The sequence below is a fragment of the Hypomesus transpacificus genome, chromosome 1, assembly GCF_021917145.1.
Source record: "Hypomesus transpacificus isolate Combined female chromosome 1, fHypTra1, whole genome shotgun sequence".
Lineage (NCBI taxonomy): Eukaryota > Metazoa > Chordata > Actinopteri > Osmeriformes > Osmeridae > Hypomesus > Hypomesus transpacificus.
This window is the reverse complement of record NC_061060.1, coordinates 7,373,169-7,395,781: the sequence shown is the minus strand read 5'-3', so window position 1 is coordinate 7,395,781 and position 22,613 is coordinate 7,373,169. Positions and strand designations below refer to the sequence as shown.

Sequence of the window (22,613 nt, the reverse complement as noted above, 5' to 3'; positions counted from 1 at the left end):
GCAGAGTGACTCCCAGCCTTCTGGATCTCACACACTCACACTTCCTTCGGTTCTTCCCCCGCGAACAAGCACCTCTGTACTCCGTGAAGTGGGATGGGGGGGTCGTGTTGCAGACCTTTCAGCTATATTTAGAAGAAGAGGTCTCAAAACCCATTACTGAAAGAAGGTATGGAGACAGTTGGATAAGCCCAAGCTGAGGCCCAGGCACCGATAATGCTGCGTTATCTCTCCGCCCACATCTCTTTTAGCGGCAGCACCACCTCACGTCTGTCAGTGTTGTCGTTTGCTTCAAGCGCACCCTGTGAACTTCACATGAAGCACATGCTAAAGGTTCTTTATTACCTTTAGCATGTGCTGAATTTGAGCAGGGCGTCGTTTGGGGGGGGGGGGGGGGGGGGGCTAGAAGACCACTAATTCCTCCACCGTCCTCTTCACGGATCCCAGTGACAGATGGAGCTCTGATTGAAGCGTTTTACTCCCAATATGCTCCATACTAGCTCATGGCTCCATTTTCCCTCTCAAAATGCACAGGCAGCACATTACACTTGATTTACAAATTCATTTACAGTTTCCCATACCAGGCTGCGGGGGAAGAAGACATTTATCTGATGCTGCCATAGCTGGCAGCGTCGAGGCATTTGTCATAGATCATAAGCAGGCTGGTTATTTAACTGTGCTCAAGCAGCTCTTACACCAACATGTTTTTTTTTCTCTCTTTCTTTCTCCCTCTTGCTCTCTCCCTCTTTCGTTCTCTCCCCCTCTTCGGCCTTCCTCTCCCTCTCTCTCTCTCCCTCTCTCTATACCTGTCCTCCTTCCCTTTCTTCCCAACTGCCCCTCGTCTTCCTCCTCGTCTTCCCCCTGCTCTCGTCTCCTCCAGACCCCAGAGGAGCTGGACGACTCTGACTTTGAGACGGAGGACTTTGACATCCGCAGCAAGACCAGCACGCAGACGGAGGATGACCAGCTCATCGCCGGCCAGAGCGCCAGGGTGAGCCTTCCACCTCCCCCCCCCTCCCCTGGAGGCCACGCCCCTCTGGGCAGCCAGCTGTCACGTGCACACACACGCACACACACACACACAGATGACCCTCCCCAGTCAAAAGGTCTGTATACTGTTAAGATGAATTCAAAATGGTATGCATCTAAAGAAAAAGGCTCTCTCCAAATGAAGTTTTTAATCTGGGATTTTGGTTGTGTGACATGCAGGGAATTATTTTCCTGAAAGGCCAATGTTCAGATTAGTACTTGGTAGTAAGCTGTTTAACATGTATTCCTAAGCTTCATAAGCTTGTCTTATTCAGTCTGACTTATTAATTCAACTCCAGTGAATTCATTTAGTTCTCTGTTGTGGCACGTTAGGAAATGTGATCACTTGGCTTCTAGTGTAGCCTAATCCTGCTACAACCCAAGTGTTGCTGGAGTCCAATTGATGCACGCACTTGTGTTGTGAAAGGGCTCCTTTAAGAATAGTGTAAGTGTATCAAGAACCCCACCCCTTACCCCCCCTCCACACACACACACACACACACACACACACACACACACACACACACACACACACACCGCCCTTTACATTACCCATGCTGGGGGAAATTAGGACACAATTAGGTGTCTCTGCCACAGTACATTAGGATTCTGCAGTGCCTTTCATCAACAGAACACTCAGACTAATGTGGTCTCCAACTTGTCATATTGGGGTCCTCTAGTCAGTCTCCCCTAGTCCTAGAAAGCACGGACACAGCCACTTCTCTACCCTCCTATAAAGCCTTGTCTCCAGCCTGGATGCTCCACACCCAAAGTGGATGTGTCACTACTGCAGAGCGCTCCCAACATTCTGGAACATTTGTCAATTTGGAGACAGCTTGAGCGTTCTATTGTTAACCCACAAAAAAAACACACTTGGCATTGAGGCTGTGTAATTGTGGATCAGTTGACAGTCCTAGCTGCCGGCTAATTGAGGTTTCCTTTGTTGGCGTTGGCACAAGGAGGGGAAGGGAAAAAAAACGACATCAAAACAAAAAACACTTTTGTGCTGTTAAGTTAAAACAGGGACACACAACAGGGATGTGTCATTCCTTTGTGTTGTTCTCCCTTCCGCCTCAGCTTCAGCCTGCAGTGACCTCTGACTCCTCAGGGGGCTCTGTCTCATTAGTGCCATTGTTAAATGCTTACGTTTCATAACGAGCGAGTCAGCCACGGCCTAATCATCGTTTAACACCTCCGTTCCTCGTCACGTCGTCTGAAATTGATTAGGGGTCATTTTTGAAACAAGGGAGATGGGAGCGGGGAAGGGTTTGCTTGAAGAGCAACTTCACTTGTTTTAACGCCTGGTGTTTAAATCCTTCCTTTAACAGGCCCTCCTCGGGGTGTGCTTTAGTATGCGTTGTTACGGTTTTATTTTTATTGGATGTTTTATTTATTGATTCCCTGGGGGAGATGATTTTATATGTATTCTGTACAGACCAGAGAGTCTTTATTTACCACTGCTGATATGTACATTCTGGCTCCAGCCCTTGCTCCCCCACACTCAGAGAACGGGCTGGACTGTGACCTTTGCCCCTGTTGGCTGCCAGCTCCGACGCCTGCTTGGGCAGGTTCCCAGGATGAATGAATCCGTGTGATGAACACGCAGAAGAGCCATATTAAGCTCTGCACAACCAAAGCTCCTCATATCGATCTTTCATAACGGCCCGAGGTGCACAGGAAGCCCGGCGAGCAGCCGGCCTGCCCTGCTCCAGCGCTGGGTCCATGGCGCTGGGTATCATGTCGAGTGTGGCTCAGCACTAAACAGAGGAGGTTGTGATCCCAGCCTTCACTGCAGGAAATTAAACCCATAATGAACTCAGCATCCACTTAGCGACGGCCAATCAGGGAGCAGCCAGCGCCGATGATCTGTGTGCGCTTCTCCTTTGACCAGGGAAGGGAGCGAGCTGCCGTCTGGGATATTGATGCTTTACTGTTAATAGGGTAACCAACCAAATTAATTTGAACCGGTTCTACTTAACGGTTAATTGGTTGGAATTTAATAGTTTTGTGGAATTACAGCCATTGGTTTAAGTTTTTTTTTCGTTTCTTTTTTTTTATTACTTAAATGATCTTTTTTTTAATGAATTTTTGGGCGGTCTTTCATATATAGCTACTCTACATAACTGGTCATTAACCTGTTAATCAGCGTTGGTTAATCAAAAGTGGAAATGAAATGAGACGTGCCTCCCTCGCTGCTGCTGCCGAGGAGTCTCTCTTCTGCTCTCAGAGCATCACTCTGAAGTCAGCTAGCTGCATGGGATGCCTGGAATGCTGCACTGCTCTGTGCAGTCTGTCACTGTACCAAACACTCTACACTCTGACTGTCACTGTGCCAAACACTCTACACTCTGACTGTCACTGTACCAAACACTCTACACGCTGACTGTCACTGTGCCAAACACTCTACACTCTGACTGTCACTGTACCAAACACTCTACACACTGACTGTCACTGTGCCAAACACTCTACACGCTGACTGTCACTGTACCAAACACTCTACACTCTGACTGTCACTGTACCAAACACTACACGCTGACTGTCACTGTACCAAACACTCTACACACTGACTGTCACTGTGCCAAACACTCTACACGCTGACTGTCACTGTACCAAACACTCTACACTCTGACTGTCACTGTACCAAACACTACACGCTGACTGTCACTGTAGCTGAGGCTCTCACGACTTAGCTTCTTCAGGAGCTGAGAGGGCTACAGATAACAGCATAACAAGGGGACCCCGATACTAACCCAATACAGGTGCAGGTACTTATCTGTGGTTCTCCCTCCCTCCTTCCCTCCACCCCAGGCCATCATGGCCCAGCTTCCCCAGGAGCAGAAGGCCCTGATCGCTGAGCAGGTGGCCTGCTTCCAGGAGGAGAAGAGCAAGCTGGACGCCGAGGTGTCCAAGTGGGACGACAGCGGCAATGACATCATCGTGCTGGCCAAGCAGATGTGCATGATCATGATGGAGATGACGGACTTCACCAGGTGAGCGCACCGCCAAAACACGGCAGCCCGACTCGCGGCCAGACAGCGTACGTGTTGAGTCTCCCCCCCCCAAAAAACCATTCAGCCAAAGTTCCTGCCAAGCCACCATCGTGTGATTGACCACATTCCCCCCAGTTCGGCGTCAGTATTTGCGATGGTAGAGGACGTTTGTGGCGCACGTCTGCAGGTGGAGCCTCTCCCTCCACTGGTCTGCATTGGAGACAGCAGCGTAGGGAGAGTGACTGAGAGTCGTGGGCTAACTGGGTCTGGACCCCTGTGTGCGTCCCACATGACGGGTCAATAGGCCCAGGGTTGACCCACATCTGCAATAACTCACCAGCTCTGTGTGACAGCCATGCAAGTGCTCCAGTGCTCTTCATTGTCCTGGAGCTCGTTTTTTCCCCCCCACCCGTGTGTGTGTTTGGGGGGGGGGGGGTGTTTATAAATGGGCTGGCTGTGTGAGTAGGGTTGCTCCATTGGGGGCTGCCCCCCCCCTCCCATACTCTGGCCCCAGTATCTTCCATTAGAATGTCAATTTTTCCACCCTCCTCTTTCGCTTACCCTCCCTCCCTCCCTCTTTCTATCTGGCTCCCTCCTGGGCTGTCCTCTCCCCTTCTCTGTTTACTCACTCTATCTGCGACTCCCTGCTGATATGCACACACACACGCGCACACACACACTCTGTCTAAAAGCCTGTTGGAGGGAAGGGCATGCCTCATTAACAGGCAGAAAGGTCATTCCCCATTTTCACTGTTGGCCAAACAAGACCCAAAAACCTTGCCTTGTTTCCCTGTGACACAATCCTAGCTCACTGGCACACCACATAAGAAGCCATGCCATCTGGTGTGTATGTGTGTGTACACTAAGTAGTCTGTTTGTATGCGTGTGGATCGTCTGTCTGTAGGCTGCATGCATGCGAGCGCCTCGCCCTGTCCTGGCTCATCATGTGTGTTTGTGCGTTTTCCTTCTCTTCTGTCCGGACGCTATGAAGTGAATTACCGAGAGTGCGTCCCGCACGGAGCCCTGGCTCACACAGATAATGGCAAACGCTCCCACTAAATCATTGTCTGTTCCCACAAGCCCAGATCTCCTGTTACACTCCCCCCCCACCACCACCAACACCACCAGCGCCCCCACCCAGCGCCCCCACCCAGCGCCCCCACCCAGCGCCCCCACCCAGCGCCCCCACCCAGCGCCCCCACCCAGCGCCCCCACCCAGCGCCCCCACCCAGCGCCCCCACCCAGCGCAGGTACCTCTTGGCCCAGGCCACCCTGGAGGTCGGCGTCCTGAGAGACCCACTGATCTAACTTCCACTGAGTTTTGCCAGCTCAGGTTGGATCCATCTTCCCCTGCAGGACAGAGAGAGAGAGTAATTGCAAAGCTGCTTTCCTCTAGACCCACGTTGTTGCCACCAGTTAATGTCATGCAAATACATGCAAATGAAGCGGGCGCAAACCTCGAATCCTTCCACCGTAAAATAGACATGCATGTATTTAGATTAAAAATGAATATCAACTGTCTATAGATATATTTTAATATAAAGCCCCTTGCAGATTGTGTTGACATTTGACTCTGGGCTGTCTCTTACCTTTCTGACATTAAGGCCCCTCCCCCCCCCCCCTTTTCATTTTAACTACCAACGACGTCTTATGGCTATTGTAAAGCTGCATAGAAAAGGCAAGCAAGTAGTCCAAATTCATTTGTATTCATGAATATGCACATTTTGCTAGAGCAACACAAGGCTATATAATATGTGTGTGTGTGTGTGTGTGTGTGTGTGTCAGGAGCTCCACCTCCATGGCAGCGCCAGGCCCTGGAAGATATAAGGGCAGTTCAATTAGGGCTCTCTCCGCCCGCCGGGGTACATTGGTCCAGGCCCTTCTCCCTCCTCCTGTTATCTGCAGGAAGTCCTGCTGCCACCCCCTCCCCCTGTGTCTGACGGCGTGTGGCCCTCATGAATAAAGCATGCGTGGCTGTGGACGTGTGGGCCACATTCTGGAGCCCACCTGTCTGTGGGGCCCTGTCTCTCCCGGGCCCCCGCCGCTCGCCTCTCCCATCTGGGGCTGGCCACCCGTCAGCGGGGCCCTGACAGCCCCCCTCCATGTCCCCCCCCCAGGGCTCCCCTCGTCCCCACGACACAGCAGTCACCTTGTCACCGTGCAGGGCCCGGCTCAGATGAAGGCGGGGGGGGGGGGGGCACAGAAGCCCAGAGCCTGTCCGTGCGGCTCATTGTTGGCTCTGTGTAGCCTGGCGCGGGACCATTCAATGACAGGAGATGGCACGGCATCTCTTAAAAGTGGTGTTAGCAAGAGCGCTTGGCCCCTTCTCCATCTCCCACCCACAATGGCCGTGTCGGCCGTGTGAAAGCACGGCAGACGCTGTTCGTGTCAGGCGGTTGTTATTGCTTTTCTTTCTTTTTCAAATATGTTTTAAATAGCATTAGCATCCACACAATGCCCCCAGCCTCTCCTCTCAGGGCCTGGCCGTCCCCAGAGGAACTCCATCTGTAGCGCGGCGCATGGCCACATCCACCCAGAGCCTGCCTCGCTTCAGCACACTCCAGAGCTGCCCAGAGAGACAGAGGGGAGGGGAGGGAGGGAGGGAGGGAGATGAAGGGGAGGGGAGGGGAAGGTAGACAGAGGGAGAGAGATGAAGGGGAGGACGAGGGATGGCAGGCCAGAGGAAGGGAGGGACATGAAGGGGAGGGGAGAGGAAGGGAGAGAGAGTGGGGGACACAGAATTCCATCTGTTGTGGGTTGGACGGGTTCAGTTTTTAGCCTGGAGAGAGCAGCTTTGAATCCAGGTTGTGCCACTTGCCAACTGTGTCTCTCGGCCCCTAGTGGGGACACGCAATTGGCAGAGGGCAGCCAAGCCTAGACTGGAGGGAGACGTGTTTAGGGGAGGGCGGAGCCATGTTGGGGGGCGGGGATTCTGCCCTCCCCACATGAACCCCCCCCCCCCTCCTCTCGTCCCCCGTCCCGGAATCTGACGAGACAGTGAAGGAGTGGGAGGAATCTGTGGTGCCGCCGGGCCATCTGGATGGGGCCAGACGGTATCCGTGTAGCCCTCGCTCCTGCCTGGCCCGGGTACACCATCCAGCCTGCGGAGTGGACAGGGCTAGCGGGGCGGGGTGGACGTGCTCGCACAGCGACGGGCCACGGCGTGTGTGGACTCTGCTGGGAGGGGAGACGGCACGGTGAAGGTTACCGCGCTGATCATGGCCTCCAAATGGAAGGCTATAACCCTGAGATAGAGTGGACTATAAAATCTCTGCGTGTGTTTGCAAGAGCGAGAATGAGGGTTCAGTCCCGTGTGTGTGTGTGTGTGCGTGTGTTAGAACATAGCTGCTCTCAGCGCCTTGACCTCGGCCGAGCCTATATATCACACACACGCCTCCGTCCATACCATCTATGTCAGCGTGTAAAAACATCTCCCGCAGCCATCAGGCCCTTTACACGGGCCCCATTCAGCCGCTGCATTTTGGATGAGGCTGGAGCGTGCATGGGGAGCGCTGAGTGATGTTTCCCCCTTCTGCTCTCAGGGGGAAAGGGCCGCTGAAGAACACGTCCGATGTCATCAGCGCCGCCAAGAAGATCGCCGAGGCGGGATCCAGGATGGACAAGCTGGGCCGCACCATCGCCGACCAAGTAAGTCTGACACGAAGCCCTCCTCCCCACCAATCAGCCCTCTACCTGACACCATATCTCCTATCCCAGACATTGAATAACCCCCCTCCCCGGTATATGGAAACATCCTCAATTATCCATGGCCTCATATTTCAGTGATGATGCCCATCCCACTGGAAAGCTCCCATGGGACCTCCCCCCCCACCCCCCACCCCTTCCATGTTAAACCTCCGACACCTTCTCTCCACTTCCACTGCTGCAATATAGATAGGGGTTGTGGTTGTATTATCATAGGGGGTTGAACATGACGGAGAGGCCTCGACACAGCTGTCTGACGGAGGCTGACACGCGCTCCCCCAAGTGCGGCGCCTGCTTATGGGCCGTGGTCAGGGAAGCAGATGCCCAGGCTCTCCAGATACCCAGGCTCTCCCTCCAGTCACACCAGGAGGAGTGACCCCGCAGCTTGTTGTTTGGCCTCAGATATTTCGACTCATTTTCAAAGAGATGTGTTTGTGATCTCGGTTACTCAGAGGCATCGGCGTACCGTATGAAACGTCAGGCCCTGGCCTCGTTTGTGCGTCACGTTACGACGTTTGTCCTTTTCAAGAACTGCACTCGTTCTATGTCGTTTGAACGCTTCCCTGCACCATCTGATAGGCGTTCAAGTAGCAAAACATGACACCTTGGTAATCAGCAACCGAATTACTGAGTTTTTATTGTAATCTAACTTATGTTGGGGCGGGGGGGGGGGGGGGGGGTCATGTGAAATATTAATCCTTTGCGACAAAATTGGCTCTTGTCACGCACACACACTTTTTTTTCTCCTGTCTTAAATTGTTTGTTTATTTTTCATTTTTTTTACGTCAGGGATCTAAGGAGAGAATGCATAGTAATTGGGCTTTATCCTTTTACTGGCAAGGCACAACTTTTAATTAGACCTCGCTGTTCTGGACGCAGCGAACCTTCAGAGCAGATCTCGCCTCATAATGTAGCATAATGAGTAGCCGGCCTGCAGCAGACCCACACGCTTGATATTTAATTGAAGCTGCCCTCAGATTCTCTGTGTGACAGGCACGTCCATCACTGAGCAGGAGGCCTCACCTGCACTGACCTGTCAGGAACAGCCAACATCCTGCTGGGAAACTGTACTGTACGCAATACCATCCCTGGTTGTTTTTCTTTCCCCGCTGCTTTTTGAACCTGCTTTATTGATGAATACAATGATATCCCTCCCTCCCCCCAAGAATATGCAGGTGTGTGTGTACTATAGCTGCCTGCCTTTCATATTTACACATGCGTATTTGTTGAGTTAGTGGAGACCTATGCGTTGGTGTCCTGGACTGCATATTTCTGTGTCCTTGGTGCGTGTCTACACAGGCGCACTATTAAGGGATTTGGGGGGTTTGAAGCACTCAAAGTATAAATAAATGAAGCACTTTGGCTGTTGGAAGACCTGGGTTTGCCAGGACTAAGCCCCCCCCCCCCCCCCCCCCCCATCCAGCCTGTGATCCTATCCAGCTGTCCCTCTCCTGCCTCGTCCCAGACCTGAGCCCCGCCTCGCCACCACCACCACCTCCCTCTCTCTCTCTCTCTCTCTCTCTCTCTGTCTCTCTCCCTCCCCCCCGCCACAGCCCCCTCAGTCAGGCTCACCCAAAACCCATTAAGCAGGCCCCTGATGGCGATACAAGATAGGGGGCACTGGGTGAGATTGGGGGGGGGGGGTGGGGGGTGGAGGAACGTAGAAGAGGGGGAAGGGAAGACCGAGGGGGTGGGGGGGGCATGTGAAAAGGGGAAGGGAAGCCACTCCAGAGAGCTGAATCCATTAAGAGTGATTTGACTTTAATTAGCAGGGTAATTACCAGGTGGCGGCTTCCTTAATTTATTTACGCGGTTGGTTTATATTTAGACTCCCCCATCTTTACTTTACCTGCTGGCGGAGCAGGAGATGCCTGGGGGGCCGGGGGAGGCCAGTAGGCCCTCATCAGAGCAGAACCACCGGGCCTCCTGCATCCTGGATGCAGACCACTAAACATACAGACCACCAGACATACATGCATCCTAAATGAAGATCACCATACACACTCACACACATCCTGAGTGCAGGTAGACATGCACTCACCCGGAATTTCCGTCCACCAGGGCTGCGAGGGAGGGGGAGGGTCTATACCGGGCTGCTCATTAAGGGGAGCGTGTTAATCAGGACGGCTGCGAGGGGGAGCAGCGCCGCGCCCTGCAGGGTCCGGCTGGATGGTGTCTTCATTTCCAGACAGATGGTCCCAGCCGGGCAGAGCAGCCTCCTCCTCGTCTCCTCCTCGTCTCCTCCTCGTCTCCTCCTCGTCTTCTCCTCGTCTCCTCCTCGTCTCCTCCTCGTCTTCTCCTCCCTCCTCCTCGTCTCCTCCTCGTCTCCTCCCCCCTCCTCCCGTCTCCTCCTCGTCTCCTGCTCGCCAGTGCAGAGACGCGCCGTGGCCCAGCGTCCTCTCGCTGGTGCTCTGGTGGAGGTGTGCAGGTGGAAGCCAGGGGGCTCGGAGCGCTGTAGAATCTGTCAAATGTGTGTAACAGAGCCGCATTAAAGTTTCAAATGCTCGGATAAGCTGCAGGATTTGGTTCAGCGCTGCACAAAGGGCTGCAGTGCAGTTTATTAACAATTGATGAGCCCCCCCTGCAAGCCACATGATGAGAACTCCATCAGAGTTGGGTGGTAAACAAATAATGCTATGTAATTGAGATTGATAATGTAAATGTGTGACTCACCGTGGGGGCTATAAATTCCCCACAGCCTGCTTGCGCGCGCACACACGCATGCCCACACACACTCACACACGCATGCCCACACACACTCACACACGCATGCCCACACACACTCACACACGCATGCCCACACACACTCACACACGCATGCCCACACACACTCACACGCGCACACGATAAGCCTTGCATATTTAGAGAATGGGCATGTGCTGTGTGTGTGTTTGGCATATGAGCTTTATCCCCATGATGTATACTGACATACATAGTGTACTTTTCCAATTTGCATTCAATCAGTGGAGATTGATGGTGATCCCATGGGCCCTGGCTCCGGTCACAGTCTAAAACCGGCTCTGCCTCTGGACGCTTTATGGCAGACAGGGCCGTAAATTTGCGACTGCGGTGGAGGAGCAAAATCACTGAGAGAGCCCACAAATTCTCAGCTCAGCAGTTCAAGGGTCAGTTGTTCTCAGCCTGCCCGAGCTTCAGCATTATCCTGAGCCCCCCCCCCCCCTTTCCCCCAGCAGCCGACTAGCCAGCCGGCCTCTTTGGGGGGGCGCTTTTAGGGGCCATTCATTTAGCGCCGCACAGCTATTAGTAAAACACGCAGTTATGCTTATTCCAATAGCAAAAGTTATTAACATTTTTCAGTTGTGTAGCAGGTCAGCGCGGGGAGGCTGAATTGGCAGAGGGCTGTCTGAGTGCATGGCACCTCGCCCAGAGGCACAGGGGAGGGGGGAGGGCTGGCGGGGGAAACATCACAAGGGGGATATTATACACTGGATCATTCAGATCACTTTCGTAGTTGTTGTTTTCTGGAGGTGGTTTGGTGATGTCGTGCTCGGCGACCCCCTCCCCCTGATAGACATGCGGAGGAGAAGAACCTCTACATGCAGCGTTTGTGTCTGCTTGGGCCAGTTGGAGAGGCGCTCTCTGGAGCCGTCCCAGATGTTCCCCTGCAGCAGCACTGCCTCAGCAGCACTGCCTCAGCAGCACTGCCTCAGTAGCACTGCCTCAGCAGCACTGCCTCAGCAGCACTGCCTCAGCAGCACTGCCTCAGTAGCACTGCCTCAGTAGCACAGCGCCACTCCCAAAGTTCAACTTCCCAATGTTTCATTTGGACAATTCACTTCCTCCTCTCCTCCAAGTTGCCCACCATTTCCGAACAAGGGTTTTGAGTGCCAGGGGGCTCCATGCTGACGCGTTAAACAGCCTGTCGTTCAGCCTGGGAGCAGGGCACCCCCACCCCACCTCGCAGGGCGTCGGCTCTGACAGAGCCAGACAGCCGGTGTCTGTCTGCTTCCCTGTCACATTAACGTCCCCGAGTGTCACCGTGATTGAATTAGCCCACGCAAATCTGGAGCATCATTTTAGAAACAGGCCGGGGGAGGGGGGGGGGGGCTTTCATCAGACGGTTTCAAATAGGACTTGATTGATCATCATGGCCCCTGATGGTTTTATATTTAGCCAGCCCCCCCGATACGGGATCCGGGCGAGACGGATGGAATCTAATATAAAGCACATTAACTATGAAGCGCATTAACCACACACAGGAAATACCACCAGGCCCATAAAGTTCATTAGAAGTATCTCCCATCAGGGAATCTCCTGTGACTTGGCTTTCATCCGAACCGTAAAAACCCTGCTCCTTCTGACTGCAGGGGCCCCTTAAAGAATTTAAATTAAAAGATGATCTCAGATCTTCAGTCTGCATGTTCGACCCTGGTCGGAAGACATGCAGATCACAGCCCAGGGCAGGTGTGCCCCCCCTCCCTCCCTCCCCCCCCGCCCAGCCCAGCCCAACAGCCCAGATCATCCATCAAGGTTGTCGTTATCGGGGTCGACCTTAACCTTGCCATGCGTCTCAGTCACGCCTCTCCTTGTGCCTCATGACACCCCCCCCCCCCCCCCCCCGCCCTGGTTCAGAGGTGCGATGGGCAGATAAAGCTGCATGGTAGATCGTGTGTTCAGGATCTCTCTCTGTCTCTCTCCCTCCTGTCTCTCTCTCGATGTCTCTCTCTCCCTCCTCTCTCTGTCTGTCTCTCTCCCTCCCCTCTGTCTCTCAGGGCACACCCAGTTCATCATCTCCCCCCCGGCTCCCTGACGCTCACACGGCACTGCCTGAGAGTCTGTTCCCAGCAGATGGGTTTGATGTCAGAGCCGTAAAGTCACAGGGCCAAACTTGCTGACAGGCCTCTGCTTTTCAGGTGCGCCGTCTCCCAGTGAGAACCCCCCACACCACCCCGCGCTGGAAGGCTTCCAGGTGGTGTGAAGGAAGAGCGTTTGGGCAGTGATACGAGCGTGTCTTTTTAACGACGGGAGAGGTGCAGACCGGTGTGTTAGTAAATTAAGATACGGAATGATTCATGAGGCCACGGCATATACTACCAGTCTCTTACAGCCAATTCACTTTGGAAGAGAAAGACATATTTCCCCTCCCCTGTTGTGGCTGCGTTAATGATGATTGGGTTCTACAGGGAAGGGGCTGCCGTCGTCGGTGTTGGATAAAGCTACAGCTTTTTTCTCTTTTTTTCCTACCTCCTGTTGCTCCGCAGAATATTTCGAAATGTGTCATATCGGGGCCCAATTAGGATGTTATATCAATTTGCCGTAATGGAGCATTAGGCCTTGGTTCAGTGGCTCCAAACTTCACAGCTGGCTGGCCTTTTACATCAAAAAGCAGCGACCACCACTTTCCATACATCAGCCTAATCTGTGTCTCTCCCGCTTGCAGAGGAACGGGGGGGGGGGGGGGGGGTGCTAGGGAGGCATTCAGACCCACTCCAGTCCCCCTCAGATCTGAAGATGGAGGATCAGCTCTCTCTCTCCTCACAGGCGGTGGGCGGTACACAGCAAAACACACACCAAAAAGATCCCTTACATTAGCCCCCCCCGCTCCACTAAGCAGCCCCAGCAGCAGCAGCACCAGGCAGCCACTGTGCATTAGGAGGCTGCCGTTTCAGTCAATATTCGAAATAGCCGTTTCCTCTGGGTGATGTGTCCTCAAAAGTCACGGCTGGGAGGTGTGCTTTCCACCACGGCAGTAGCACACCCTCTCAGCTCCCTCTAACCCTCCCTCACCTGCCCGGCTAGCCAGGATAATATCGTCCTCTGCCGTGTTGTACACCACCATGTGAAATGGGATTCAGAGGAGCAACGTGGCATTTCCAGTAGCGTGACCTGACCTCTCATCATTCACAAGATCATCTACATCATTATGCCGCCGCTATATGAAATGTACCTTTGGTCCGGCCCTCCGCCTTCAGTGTGCGTCACTCCCAATGATTCTGCTCTCCCATTTCCTTTTTCTCATCCTGCCACTCCTTCCCCCCTGTGCTAGCAACACACAGATGCCAGTATACAGTATGTGTTTAGCTGCAGTGTGACCTTTTAGATTCTTCATAGGAGCAGCTCCCACGTGGGCTCCCCGCTGTCTCGCTGAAAAGTTAACATCTCAACAAATCCACGAGGCCCGTCGTGGCGTAGACTTGGTAAAGGGGTTTAGGAGTCAGCCACGCGTCGAGGCTCCCGTCGCCCGATGACGGTGAGGTAATGAGACACCACCCCGGCCCGCTCATCTCATCCCACCTTCCATTTCATCGCCCGCTGCCTTTTTCGAGACGGAAGTGTTCACCCTTTATCCATTTGACATGGAATGATCTGGAAGATGAGTGCGAGAGTACTCTTCCTTCTTTTTTTCTCATTTTTTTCTCTCTCGTCTGTCTTTCTCCTGTCCATCTCTCTTTCTCTCTGCGGTACGTCTCTCTCTCACTCCCCTCCATCTCCCTCCCTCTGTCTGTCTCACTCCAAACTACTTCTCCTTTATAGCCTCCTGTCATATCCCAGCAGTAGCTGACCACGCAAGGTGAACATCCAGCCCCATTTAATAACCAGCCATGCAGGCAGGTGCTCGACTCCAGGGCTATATTGCCAGGTGTGAGGGACACCAGAAGGGCTACCTCTCAGGGAAAGAGACAGGTCGATGATGGACCCTAATGACACGAGTCCCCATTAGAGGGGTCTCAGGGTCTGAGCACAATTACTATTAAGATAAAGAAACTTCCTTTCTGTGTGAAATTGTCGGATCATTTCATGAAGCGCCAGGGTGAGAGGAATCCTTGAGAGGTCCTAATGTGTTTTGGTTGACATAATGGTTTGGTTTTAAGGCTCAGAGATGGATCAGTCGCCAGACTGAGCTGACATCGTGTCATGCTGAGGTAGTCGGCCACGTCCGGGTTGCTCTCTTGCGGTGACCTCCACAGCGAACCCCATCAGTGTCGAGAAACACAAAAGCCTGTGGCCTTAACAAGGAACTTACTAAGGCTTAATTTCTAGACAGATGCAGAACCCCACAGAGCTGCCCAAACTGTGTCCGACGCCAGTGGATTACATTAACATTGGCAGTGTCTCCCCTCGGTTTGCACGCGGCTCGGGAACGCAGACCTCTGCGAGAGCTGCTGCAGAGGTCTCGTCTAATACCTCGGCAGCTCAAGTCTTCACATGTCAGAAGGGGAGGCGGGCAGGGTTTCCTGCCAGTGCAGGGTGAAGCCAGCAGAGCCCAGCGCGAGCACAAGTGATGCATTCACAGCCTGTCCTCGCCCGTCTCCAGCCCTCCCGGAGCCCTCATTAGCATGCCTGCTGCATCCAGCCTCGGCACAGCTACTGCTGCACAAGCTCACGCCCTCTCCTATCTCCCTCCTCTCCCTTCTCCCCCCTCCCCTCGCCTCCGTCAGCTAAAGCCTCTCCTATCCCCTTCTCTCTTTTCAAGACTCCTCCACTCCCTCCCACCCTCTCTCTCTCTCTCTCTCTCTCTCTCTCTCTTTCTCCCCTTCTCTCTGTTCAAGATTCTCCTGCACTCCCACCCTCTCTCTCTCACACTCTCCTCCCCTCTCTCTCCCACACTCTCCTCCCCCCTTCCCCTCTCTCTCCCACCCTTTCTCCCACACTCCCCTCCCTTCCCCTCTCTCTCTCTCCCCTCCTCCTTACTCCCCCGTCTCTGCTGTGCTGTCCTCTGCCTCTTTCATTTTCCAGGCCTCTCTTCTCTCTGATTGGCCTTGGTCTGTCTCATCTCCCCAGTTTAACCTGATCCCCTGCTAGTCCCCGCCCCACACACAGCCCCAGGTGCCCCGCCCTCATTCCCAGTCCCCTGAGTCGCATCTCGTCACTGCCCTTTCTGCACCCTCTGCATGGAACAGAAGAGGAAGACCAGTCATTCCTATCATTTAGTTTGTTTTATTAATCACCTCAAGTGAAAGTCCTAAACCAACGCTATGTACAGTAGGAGGGGACAGCCTGGTAGATGCTGTGTGTTTGTGTTCTAGTTGACATTATAGATACTGTGTGTGTGTAGTAGGTTAGTGTCTGCCAGGATCTGCATTCAACTGGAGTGTCTCCACAGTCCTGTCTGTTTGCCTGGTATGATTGAGCGCAGAGAGGGTGGGAGTGAGTGAGTGAGTGTGTGTGTGTGTGTGTGTGTGTGTGTGTGTGTGGCCAAGCGGCCCAGACAAAACACCAGGGGAACATTGATGTGCCAGCAGGATTAGAAGCATCATAACTTCAAGCCCTGTTTCAAGTGTCCAAACACCCCCCCCCCCCCCTCCTCCCCCCATCCTCCCTCTGTGCAGGGAGGACTTCATATTACCCTGCAGTCACACCAACGTGCATGCACCACAGAACAGGACCAAGTTAAGCTTCCCTCCGGGGAATTCAAAAAGAGGCAAAATCTTTTGTTGTTTAAAACAATAAATAATTGCCCTATCATTGTTCCAGAATGATTAGCTCTCCAGTGGCTCACTTGTATCCTACTTGTTTATCCTCATTGTCAGGCTATGGATACTTCTTCATTGCTTTGTCAACCTCTCTCTATTCTTGTCTGTCTCTCTTTCTCTCTGATACACACACACACACACAAGCACATTCACAGATACCCCCCCCCCCCCCCGTCCGTCCGTCCGTCTGTCTGTCTTCTCCTTCCTTCCTCTCTAAGCCTGTAGTTGCTCTGGCCTGACCTGGCCTGATCCTCACAGTGGAAGTGTGGGTTCTCAGCACACAGCCAAGATATCTCTGCAATTAAATGATTGGGTGCCATTAGCCTCCTCTCACCTCTCACCCGCATGTAAAACTAACAGTCTCCATAGGAACCTGCCGGTCAGAGTCCCTCGCCTGCAAATACCACAGTCTTTACACACACAACGAAAACACACAGCGCTAGCATCAGTTATTTGTGATTTTCCAAATAGCTAATTGGACTTGGAAGTTAACACGTCCGAGTGTGCCGTTCCTGAAAAGACGCCTCGAAAGATGAACACAAACGTTTGGACGGTTTCAAGTGATACATATGTCAAAGATTTTCAATTGTCTCTCTATAGAAATGACTGTTAACATCAAGAAGTATTTGAGCCATTGTCTTTACAATACAAGCAGCACGTGCTGAGGTGAGGAGAGAAGCTGGCAGGCATTATCAGTGCCGTTACTTCCATGTGGCCCGCTGACTGGAAGGCTCCCTGGTGTTGGAACCAGGCCTGGCTCAGGGGGTGTGTCCAGGCCGTCACACCAGACCATTAGAGCCTGATTAGAGTCCAACCCCAGACTGCCGAGGTCCGTCAATGTGTTGACATCCTTCTCCTTACCTGATCAGCAGTAGAACCAGCACATGTAATTACTGCACTGGCAGGGGGCTTGTTTAGCAAACCAGCAGAGTTAGTGGAAGTGCTGTTCCTACGCAGGCCCTAATTAGGACCAGCGTAAGGAGCTGGGAGAGTGCGGCTCTGCTCGATGAGTCGCGCCCGTGTCCGAGGGATTGGCCGAGCGCATCCCTTTCAAGTTTGCTCTTCCTCGTTATCAAGATGCAGGAAGTTTAGAGGATGTCGATGCCCCTCCTCCTCTCCATGTGCCACTGTCTCGCTGACCTGGGTACGTTTTCGATATCAATACCGTTGAGTGGCTCGCTTCCAAATGAGTCCTGCTTTCTATTTAGCACTGTCGTCTGAAACGGAAGTTATGCAAATGCGTTGGAGAAAATGAAACGGACTTCTAAAATGAAAATCCTATCTACTGTTAGCTGCCTTCCAGAGTTAATGATGTATATGGAAACATTCTACTGTGTTTTTCAAGCCCTGAGCAGTTTATGTTCGCTTTTGCTCTTTGCTTATTGTTTATAACGGCGGAAAGATAAGTGTTTCTTATGTTTTAACGTGAACAACTCTAGCAGAATGTCGTCTCTCCAAAGAGAAGGCGTTCATTTCATCACATATTCAAAAAGAAAATAACAAATAAAAATAAAAAAAAACTTGTGATCTCAGCCTGTTTTCTGAACAGGGTCTTGTTGTCACTAAGTGTTGACTTGTTGATGTGAGGGGGTGAGGTGGACTGTGGGAGCCCCTCGGAGGCTGGAATCGTCCACGGCAGCGGCTGTGGCAGCGCTCGGCCTTGGCGTTCGTGTGCTGCGTGGTCGCGGCGCTGTGATTGGTTGCTCCGGGGTTGGCGTGGGTGTGGCTTACTCACGCAGCGTCTGAGGGGTTCCTGCCATGGGCGTCCCGTGCTCACCTGGCAGTGGGCCTGTGACTCAGCAGGACTTGGCACAGGAGTGCTAACAACACCCCAATGCTGCTGGGGAATTCATATTCAGTTGGATGTGATGTGACCAAGGTCAAGAGTAGCTCTGTTGTGAAAGTCTACGGATTGAAAATGTGGGTGAGGCACGCTGAATAATGCCTGGTGCCTTATATTTATAGAACAGTTATTTTGTATTGTGAAGCAAGACAAATATGTATGCCTACTGAGTCTAGTCACTATCCAATCTCCAAGTTAATACCCAGCTATTTTAATTGAGGTTTGAAGTTCCTATCCAGAAGTGCTAACCTCCCCCCTTCTCTCTCTCTGCCTCTCCCTCTCTCCCTCCCTCTCTCTCCCTCCCCAGTGCCCAGACTCAGCCTGTAAGCAGGACCTGCTGGCCTACCTGCAGCGTATCGCCCTCTACTGCCACCAGCTCAACATCTGCAGCAAAGTTAAGGCCGAGGTGCAGAACCTGGGGGGAGAGCTGGTCGTCTCTGGGGTAAGCCTGTCCCACCGCCCTGACACACACACACACACACACACACACACAGGTGTCAGCTGCCTTCCCTCAGTTGACAGATGAATTTAGCAGCCAGGCTAATGAGTGTCTGCGAACAACCTTTAACAAAGAGCCATTACATGACATCGACGGACTAGAAGTAGGGGAAGATTTCACACTGTGTGAAACTGCCCCCAAGATTTCTCCAGGATGTGAGAATCCGGTTCAAACTAGAATGAACAAATGTTGCGGGTGAGTCATGAGAAAATCCATGTCCTCCTTGTCTCATTCACATACTCTTCCACAAAATGAAAGCAGCTCTATTGAATTTGTACTGCACTTATGTTTTATGTATCCCCTTTAAAGGCAGCACTACTGTAATTTCCCATTTTAGTCTATTGAATATTGCAGGGGGGGTTTTCCACCCCACATTAACAGATTTTCCTAATTTATGTTAATTTATTTTCAGTTAATTAAAAAATGCAGAGACTAAATTGTTTTTAGATGTCAGGTAAACCAGGGTGAAACACAGGTGATAACCCTGTTCTAGAAAGGACAAGATTGGCTGAATATAGTTCTGACTGCTGGTAATAAGACCATTTCCTGGCACTTCCTTTTGGTAGCTTTTGGTAACAGCTAACTGTTTCAGTTTCAAATTGGTGTCTTTGGGGTGGACCCGGGTAATGGGTCTCCCACTACCTGTCTGCCCAAAATAGAAGTGTGAGGTGCTAACACCACCAGCGAGTGTTAAGACAAGCCAGTACAAAGGCTATTAAGCTTCAGAAATGAAATTAAGGCCGACCTTTTCCACATCCTCAAATATCACCCCCGCTATTTCTCATACCTCGCCTCATGCGGAGGTCATTACTTCTCTCCTCTCCAAACACGGTGTCTCTCTGCCCTGGGGGGGGGGGGGGGGGGGGGGGGGGGGGGGGGGGGGGGGGGGGGGGGGGGGGGGGGGGGGGGGGGGGGGGGGGGGGGGGGGGGGGGTGCTTGACGGATCACTTTAGCTTGGAGGAGAGACGGGAGTTTCACACACTGGGCTGGCCTTCAACGTGATGAGACACACACTGCCCACAGCTGGAGACACACACATACACACACACACACTGCTGTAGCTGGAGTCGCGGGAAGGTCCTGGCGATGTGGTGTGGGTGCGCGAGCCGGCGTGTAACTCGTCCCGTGTGCCCCCCTCCCTCAGGTGGACAGCGCCATGTCCCTGATCCAGGCGGCCAAGAACCTGATGAACACGGTGGTGTCCACCGTCAAGGCCTCCTACGTGGCCTCCACCAAGTACCAGAAGTCCCTGGGGATGCAGTCCCTCAACATGCCTGCCATCTCCTGGAGGATGAAGGCCCCCGAGAAGAAGCCGCTGGTCAAGAGGGAGAAGCAGGACGACGGCCAGGCCAACAAGGTCAAGAGGTCGTCCCAGAAGAAGCACGTGAACCCCGTGCAGGCCCTGAGCGAGTTCAAGGCCATGGATAGCATCTAGAGAGACGCCAGGCGTCGGAAGGGGAAAGGTTTAGGAGCTGGTGTACTCAGTAGCTAACTCTGTGAATTTGTAGATTGAGCTTTTTCGTCCTGTCAGAAACAACGGGGAAGGGGTTAGGGATGTGAAAGGAAGGTTGTTTGAAAGCCTTCCGCCCACGTTGCCCGGTCGACCTGTGTGTTTGATGTGCAGTTGCTTATTTTCAGGGCTTTTTAATGTATCGACACTTTGGCCCTTGCTGGGAATCTCATTTTAATTCAAACAAATGCGTTCTGATATGCCTCCGTCTCAAACCTAAGGTTTTTCTCTTGGGGGCGGAAAAACGCAATTAGAGGAAAGCAACTGGACAAAGGGCATTTATTCTTTTTCTTCATCTCTCTTTTTGGGGGGTTTCCAGAATGTTCATGCGAGGAGAGGAAAGCTTTCATAGATATGCCGCAAGATCTAATCCTCAGAATCTTCTGTGTTGATGTGATTTCCTGTGTTTTATATTCTTTCTAACATATTTTATTATTGCATGGGAGTGTTTCGGTGGTATCCCACTTTGTGTCGTATATAATATGGCCAAAACTAGTCATGTGTAGTTGTGCTGATGTTGACTATGCAAACTCTCAACTGCCTAACTTTTCCTCGAGCAATCATTCTAGTTCATTTGGGAAGTGTCGAGCTTTCCCTGGAGGGGTTTCAGTCTAGCTCTGTGAAACCAAAGTCAATATGTTTTCCATGTGTGTACTGTACTCTCTGCGCCTAAACCAGTTCAGTTTTAGTTTGTTATACCTCTTTGTACTAATGACACATAATATTTTTTTGCACCACTGCTTTCAGTACAGTAACTATTGTTGTAATATCTCCGTGACATTTGGAGAATGTAAATGTTACGATTAATCCCCAGCGATATTAAAAACACGAGCCAGGTTTTAGTCCAGATCCTCTGTTTTGTGTGCTCTGAGTTCAGCAAACCAAGCCTAATGGAAAAGAGTTCCCTGCCTTCTGTTTCAATACACATGACTGGCCTGGGGGTGCCATCTTACACACATACACTCACTCCTACTACACACACACACACACACGGTCACACTCTGCCTCACACACAGTCAACGAGACTCTTAAATGAGCCGTTAACCCCTTCCTTGCTCCTGGTCCCTGTTGGCTCTTAGTGAGAGTGGAGGACAGGTGAATAGAGTGGACCAAGCCTGGCCACACGTCTCCACAGCAGTTTGGAGGTGGCACTGACTGTCAGCGGGGGTAATCATTTAATCATTCAAATTTGGCTTGTATCTCTGCAGCTTAGGGATTGTTGGGATGGAGAACAGCATTCTCCTCTAGCTTGGACCAGTACAACTCCTCCCTAAACCGACAGGCTAAACCTCATGCTCCAGACAAGCAAACGGCCATCGTGATTTCACATCATGCACACACCCAAAAAAAAAACCCTGTTGGTGAAGCACTAGGATCACTTGCTTTTAGTCGTAGAAGAAAGTGTTCTCAAGGCGTCTGAGCTTGGAAAGGGCAGCAAATGGTCTAGCCATAGCCTTCCCCTCATAGGGACGCAGTGGTCCTTTGAAGCCCAGCCACTGCAGACTGAATGACCATCTCTCCCTGCTAGATTGACATCTAAACAGAATAACAAAAGTGGGTCATGTAAGGTTTTCTCCTCCAAAAAAATGATTTCTCATGATTGAAATCTCCTTTGTTGTGAGGACGAGTTTGCATCCAAAGTGTTAACACAATATTGCTGTGGACGTTCTTTAACTCTGTTATTGGAAACTGTACTGCACACTATTTTACATATTCATGTACCTGCTTTATTTCATGTTAAATAAATGAGATGGATACTGAATTGCCTCTTGTAATTTTCTTGTACCATCTCTGAGAATATTGAAGTTTTCTCCATTTCAGTCTTGTTCATGCAACCTTCACCTTCAGGATAATGTGATTTGAGTCTTCCCAGCACTACATTGTCACCAAAGTAAGAGGTATGAATTTAACAAGCCTCAAGGCTCTCAGTATCATCTCAGTCAATCTCATAGGTGTTACTCTAGTGCCTGTCTGCACGTGGGGGGGGGGGGGGGGGGGGGGAGAATGTGTCTGCTGTCTATCAATGTCCCAGACAACACTTATTCATTAATAGGTTACGTGTGATTAACTAGTTCTCCCTAAGAAATAAGGCTTGCGTTCCTTGTCTCCACCTACATGCAGTAGAATGTGCCCGTGTCTTTGTTCTGTGTGAAGGGCCACTAGGGGATCACTTCTCACTTGTTCCCCCCATGAGTTCTTGAACTCTCACACCCTTTCTTCAACTCTTTCCCTCGTGCTCAGACATGTGGCTCCGTCTCCTGCTGGCCTCCCTTCCCATCCTGCGCCTGCCCCATGTGGGAGCAGGAGGTGGAGGCAGACTTGATAGCGTATCTGAAGCACAAGAGCCCTGTTGGGACCTGTGACTCCGACTGCAGGCACAGTAGGGGCTGTTCTCTGAAACCCCCAAACCAAGGAGTGTTTATTGTGATCTAGATATCTTTACAGCGGAAGAGAAAGAGACGTCTTCCGAGAAATTTTGGAAGTTATGATGCAATGGCCACACCAGACTTAATCCCGTTATAGTAGTTGAACTTCACAGCCAACGCCCCCCTGCTGCTATTTCAGTCCATGTCCGTGTCTCTCACCCCATATTGGGTTGGCACGA

The 22,613-nt window shown here is 51.9% G+C and overlaps 1 protein-coding gene across 1 annotated transcript; it reads left to right on the top strand.

Moving 5' to 3' along the window:
• Nucleotides 1-811: 811 nt before the first annotated feature.
• Nucleotides 812-21,770, top strand: LOC124469253 (catenin alpha-1-like; the record flags this gene model as incomplete). The annotated part of the gene is made up of 5 exons (XM_047022426.1): nucleotides 812-988; nucleotides 3,835-4,016; nucleotides 7,559-7,664; nucleotides 18,307-18,441; nucleotides 19,643-21,770. Coding segments are annotated over 5 exons (891 nt in total), but the record flags the coding sequence as incomplete, so codon positions are not given.
• Nucleotides 21,771-22,613: the final 843 nt, after the last annotated feature.